Source organism: Frankliniella occidentalis, unplaced genomic scaffold (assembly GCF_000697945.3).
Source record: "Frankliniella occidentalis isolate FOCC.00 unplaced genomic scaffold, Focc_3.1 Scaffold341, whole genome shotgun sequence".
Lineage (NCBI taxonomy): Eukaryota > Metazoa > Arthropoda > Insecta > Thysanoptera > Thripidae > Frankliniella > Frankliniella occidentalis.
In genome coordinates, this window is record NW_026267464.1 from 137,104 (window position 1) to 142,700 (window position 5,597).

Here is a 5,597-nt window from a genome sequence, read left to right on the forward strand (position 1 = left end):
GCCCCGCCACTCGGCCATTTGCTTATCGTTTCGGCTTTCTTTCTGCTTTCCCGCAGCAGACCCCCCTCGTAACCATGCACGCCCCCCAGCATGTGCCTCTCGCCGCGGCCCAAGGCTTCGAGCACGACAGCCACCCGCCCCGCCAGGGCAGGCTCTTCCCTAACCTCCCCGAGGGGCCGGCACCCTCGCCCCGGGGACGCGGCTTCCAGGGCCAGGTGAGTCGGGTGCTCAGCTTCTGCAGGAGAATCGGGAGGGCGTTATAGCACGAAAATAAGTCGGCCAGTTCGATGTGATGCTGTAACGTTTGTCCCCTGACCGCTGCCCCGTCTGTCACAGGGCGTGCCCCTCGAGCTCCGCGGCGTGCCCGTGCAGGCCGCCATGACCGTGGAGGTTGAGGGCCGCGACGGACCCATCGAGATGGAGGGCCGCTCCCTCACGCCCCAGCAGCTGCAGCACCTCGAGCAGCTCCACCAGCTGCAGCAGATGCAGCCCCAGGACGGCTCCGGCCCCCAGATCCTTCCGATCGAGGTGATCGAGGCGCGTGCCTTCCAGCACCCCCAGGACATGCAGCAGGTCGGTTAACAGTCCGCGTCGTCGACGGCCCCGGTGCAACTCTAACCCCACCCGACCTCACAAAGCGCCTCTTGTTGCAGGCCCAGCAGCCCCAGGGCCCGCCCGCGCCCCTGCCCGCCGACACCCTGCGCCCACCGTACCAGAGGACCCCCATCCACGCCGTGCCCCCGCAGGAGGAGGAGCCCAGGCCGCACTGTAAGTCAGCGATTTCTCTCCGCCAGGACCCTCGGGCCCGGGAGCTCACAGGGACTTGCTCCTCTAAAGCCGACAATGTGATTGTTCCCACAGACGTGCAGCCCCGGTCCGTCCGCAGCGTGGACGCCCTGCTGCACCGTGAGAAGCGTGTCCGCCGCTGCGCCTGCGACTGCAACTGCTAGGCAGGCCGCCGAGCAGCTCGCCGCCAGGCAGCCCCGTGATAGACCTGGCCGCGTGTGGCGGCCGCCCTGGAACCACGCGACGCGCCGAGGAGGACCCCTGGAGTTGTCCTCCCCCAACCCACCCCACGCGCCCCTACCACCATCAGACTAACTCCATCCGAAGAAGAAAAATTTTCGCTTTACGAGTTACCGTTTTTTCCTTCGCTGTTATTGCCTACAGCTGTTTTAATAGCTATTTTCGCAATTATATTGTCCGCGCTGCCGAACCGTGTTGCGAACCTGACTGTGTTTTTGAAGAGGAGGGGAAAATGTGATAAAAGATAAATTTTTGATCGATGATCAGCAGAGTACCGAGTCATGTGAACAAAGAGTCTGAGTGAAAGAAGAGAGCCGAGTTGAAAATAATTGTTTAAAAAGTTCACATTTTCTATCTTGCGTGCATCTCGGGATCCAGACATAATTTTGCACAAGTTTCTAATGCCTTTTTATACGATTTGACTGTTATAAATATTAATCTGCTGAACATAATGTACATATTGTAGAGATATTGTGATAAGACACGTACAACATTGGATCCGAACAGCACAACAGTTGTAAAGTGGACAATGAATAAATTTTTTCTAAAAAAATATGTTTCCCCTTACTTTTGTACACATCTATAGTCAACTAAACAGAATGTTCTGCTAGAATCTCACGCCATCTCCCTAATTCTTCTAGTTGCTCCGTTCTGTTGTTGTAACATCCTGGAACAACAACGAATTCGAGGTATAAATATTGTGTCCGAGGTAATACCTTGGCATTTCCTTCGAACAGTTAAGTACAACATGAAACGTGACACCGTGTGTTGTGTCACAGCATTTTGTCCCACACGCCAGCGTGTGGGCGTGACACACCATCTGTCACGGAAATTTTCGTCGTAGCCACACTTGGTTAGGTGCTTATTGACGTTTAGGAGTACGGCGCACACGAATTTTCCGAGTTGGGCACCTGTCATCACCATAAAGCATATTGGGTGTCACGACTCGTGTCCTGACCTAGCATCACGTTGAGGGACCGGCACTGGTTTGGGGGTTGGGGCCTCAGGACGCCGCAGGATCCCTCGGGGCACCGGCGGAACACCGGGCCGTCGTCCCAGAGCAGGTCGAGACCCCCCACCTGCCGCTCGTGACCAGTCAGCCTATAGGCAACGATACCAGTCGCATAAACATTAATTTCGATGTATAAAACGCTGTCATAACGATCACAGGTTTGACTACGTGGCGTGAAACCCACTTCCCCTCCATGTCAATGACATTGAGGACGTCCTCCAGGAGCTGGTACTTGAGGCGGTAGTCTTCGGGGTCAGTGGCCGTCAGGGAGGGGGACGCGTTCACCTCGAGCAGCCAGGGGTTCAGCTCCTCGTCCAGCAGCACGTCGTAGCCGTAGAGCTCGAAGCAGTGCCTGTCCTGGAGAGGGGATGGCGGATGGGCCTCGTCGAAGACATTCGGAAGACAGCTTTCCTCCTTCCCGTATGCCCTACCTGTAGGATGGCCTGCTGGACGGAGCGCAGGCTGGTCATGACCACATGGGCGATCCTCTGGAACAGGCGGTCCACGTCGGCGGGGCCATGCGCCGTCGTCAGAAACTGGCGCAGTCGCCGCAGGCCCCACTTGCAACCCTGCGGGGCAGGTCGACGCGGGAGTAGTTCTCGGGCGCGGGATATGCCCCGGCACCGACAGTACTCCCCGCGCCAAACGGGCAGCCTTGTCTAGCGGGCTGCGTACCGAACGGCGTGGCCCCGCGACCGCAGCCAGTCGTTGTGGAGCCTTATGCCCGCGGTCCTCAACGCCACAAACGAGTAGGGGTGCCTGGACTTACCGGGACGTCAGTGTCGTTGCCCTTGAGCTGGATGGCCATGTTGGTGAGGTGCCCTCTCTGGTTATTGAGGGACCGCAGGTCGTAAGCGTCACCGCACATCCTAGCGAAGCCCTCGCGAGCCATCCACACCTTCAGAGGCCGAAACTGGCAACAAAAGGAGGAGAGTTCTTCAGCAAGTGTATTAAACAAAAACGTAGTTCATCCAGGGGGAACGTACCGAAGTAACTAGCACGTAGAAGCGGATGTCGAACTTCTTCCCGGCGATGAGGTAGGGCCTGTCGATGTATTTCTGCACCACCCACACCTCTGGCATGACCTCCAAGTCCACGGTGGTCGGTACGGTATCGGGCGGCTGCTGGCTGGCGCCCCCCGCGGGCACGGCGCTCGCCGTCGCGCTACCCACCCTGCCGACTCCGAGGGCTGCGGAAGAGGTGGCACCCCTTGACCCAGGCTTTGAGGCGTTCTGAATCGCCGCTTCTTTTGCCTGTTTCCAGTCGTTGAGCTCTTTTAGCCTGTTTGAACAGGTTTCGATGTACCCCTCTTAATATTCTATCAAAAATAATGAAAAATAAATAAATTGTTTAATGATGTATTTTTGATGGCAGTGGCCAGCCTGTAAGCCTCAGTCAGTAGTCAGTAGTGGGCGGCAGGCGGCCTGTAGTGAGTGGTTACGTATTTTTCACTCGTATTTTTATGGTTTCTACATCCTCTGTCGGCTTTTCAGAAAACTTTGTTCCAGGGATTAAATTCAAGTTCTTTGGTCTTCGACGGCGATCGTTTTAGAATGCTTGCTGCCTTACGCAAATTTGAACAGGTAAGTGATGACTGTGGGATCCGGTTTGAGGTTAGGTTTTGTAACTGAAATCACTGAAATGCTATTGGTCTTGTGGTTAGTTTACTATATACAGTTCACCTAACCCACATTATCGAAAATCATTATTTTTATATTGGTTTTATTCAACAACATTTGCCCTTTTTTCAAAAATGTCAGTATTAATCATCATATTTGTGTTCATTTTTTCACTTTAGACTTTTACGGTCAAGTTAAAAGCTTTAAAGACTGTACTTGCTTTTGAAAGATGAAGATGCCCCTGCCTTGTGACCCAGAGGATGGTTTGATGATCCAAGTGGCTCCGTGTTTTCGCCTGAACTCCTCAACAAACATCAGGTGCTCACTCTGTTCCAAGCAAGGAGATAAGGAGCCCACAAGTAATGAATTGTCAATCGTCACACAGTTTATGCATGTAAGTTAAAGAAATGGCTTTTTACCACTATAAAAAATATGACTATTTGGTTGTCAGTTGTTCGATGTGCTATTGTCCTAAACGTAACTATTTATTTTGTGGATGTCTCGTCACCTTTAGGACATGCAATGGTCATTGATGGTGTTCATCAAACTAAGTGATTCCAAAGACTTGGGCCTACCGGGAGCTCGAAGGTGACGGGGATGCAGTCGCACATCTCAGCCTCCTGAGTCCGGCCCTGCCGCATCAGGTTGCGCCTGCAACGGTGCGCGAGTCAGAGTCAGCCCCAAGATAGGCAGCCCATCGTGCTCCCAACCACCGACAGCAGCGCCGGCCAGGTAGGCAAACCATCCTACTTGGCCTTCCCTCCCCCACCTCCACCCCGTCGCCCATCCCAGTCAGCGCGACGCGCTCCAGTATACAAGATTGTGTTGTGTTGTGTCGGAACGATGAACTTTCCTGTCAACTTGTGGATTCAAAGATTGCTAGGTCGCGGACGCGGCGTCGCACTTTTACGCACCGGAGCCGCTTGAGGTTCCTGGACAGCAGGTTCTTGCGGGTGAGCTCGTAGTGGTTCCTGAAGTGCGGCACGCGCTGGTTGGAGTCGAGCCGCCTGTGGTCCAGGGTGGCGCGTAGCTGGGACACTTCGCACCAGAACAAGTTCCATAACTCGTCGTCCCCCTCGACCTGGCCGGGGGAGAGAGAGAGAGAGAGGGAAGCACAGATGTGAGAGCAGCGAGAATGAAAACGCACGGTTCTTGTCGGTTGTTGCACGATGACAGCCCCGCAAGTCGAATGTATTCCCCCTGTGAGAGAGGGTAAAGTAGGCCCGTCGTGCAGTGCGCGGAGTGCTTATTTCGGATGAGTGGTACTCTGGTGAGTGCGAGCGCGGCTGCAGACCGGCAATACAATCGCAAACACCGACCGCAAACAACACACACTGCAGAACCACGGCGAATCTAATATTCGATACACATCGGTATTGGCGCAGCCCGAGCCTCCCTCCCTCCCTCCCTCCCTCCCTCCCTCATACCCTCCCTCCCCGCCTTACTTACCTCCTCCCAGCCGCGGTCACGCAGCACGTCCTTCATGGTGGGGCAGAAGTCGCAGCGGAAGCGCACCTTCTTGCGGTGCTCGGGGTTGTGCGCCCGCCGGTGCGCCCGCTCTGCAACGACAACGAGACACCCGCGCGGGGAGTTTATAGCTGCTGTCTTTGAGCGCCGCTACTGCCACCCGCACCCCCGCGAAGCAGTGCCGCTGCTCCTGCTGCAGCGCTTCCGCGGGGGCGGCGCGGGCGGAACACCGCGGAACACCCAGCAGATGGAGCGGGGCGGGGTCGGGTCGAGAGAAGAGCTGCCGACCGCACGGGCACGTGAGTAGAGCCCCGCCACGTGTGCACGTGCTCGCCGCAGGGCGGGGCGGGGCGGCGGGTGCATTCCCTCTCTGATTCCATCATTAGGTACATGGCGCTGGCAGTGAGCCCCGCCCCGCCCCGCAGCCGCTCGGATGAGAGATGTGTAGCGCATAGACAGGTTGTCATCGCAAT

The 5,597-nt window shown here is 56.1% G+C and overlaps 3 protein-coding genes across 4 annotated transcripts in view; 2 read left to right on the forward strand and 1 right to left on the reverse strand.

The window, feature by feature from the left end:
- LOC127751096 (uncharacterized) overlaps window positions 1–183 on the forward strand; it is a gene marked incomplete in the record, with an annotated part of 27,702 nt that extends 27,519 nt beyond the window's left edge. Inside the window, 1 exon segment of the mRNA XM_052274138.1 lies at window positions 84–183.
- Window positions 39–1,368, forward strand: LOC127751097 (uncharacterized). Of its 2 annotated transcripts, none has more exons than XM_052274140.1 (4): window positions 39–215; window positions 337–573; window positions 663–768; window positions 862–1,368. In XM_052274140.1, exons 1-4 carry the CDS (start codon window positions 75–77, stop codon window positions 948–950), a joined length of 573 nt encoding a protein of 190 aa, XP_052130100.1. In that variant the 5' UTR covers window positions 39–74; the 3' UTR covers window positions 951–1,368. The 2 variants fall into 2 exon arrangements, with proteins under 2 accessions (XP_052130100.1, XP_052130099.1); XM_052274139.1 differs by having other exon boundaries at window positions 42–215; window positions 654–768.
- A 205-nt stretch (window positions 1,369–1,573) lies between these two features.
- Window positions 1,574–5,142, reverse strand: LOC113201771 (probable tubulin polyglutamylase TTLL9). Its single transcript, XM_052274149.1, has 10 exons — window positions 5,107–5,142; window positions 4,572–4,738; window positions 4,233–4,308; window positions 3,848–3,984; window positions 3,025–3,319; window positions 2,808–2,951; window positions 2,470–2,607; window positions 2,223–2,395; window positions 1,985–2,127; window positions 1,574–1,693 (listed from the first exon to the last, which is right to left on the reverse strand). Exons 1-10 carry the CDS (start codon window positions 5,140–5,142, stop codon window positions 1,617–1,619), a joined length of 1,386 nt encoding a protein of 461 aa, XP_052130109.1. The 3' UTR covers window positions 1,574–1,616.
- Between the last annotated feature and the right edge of the window lie 455 nt (window positions 5,143–5,597).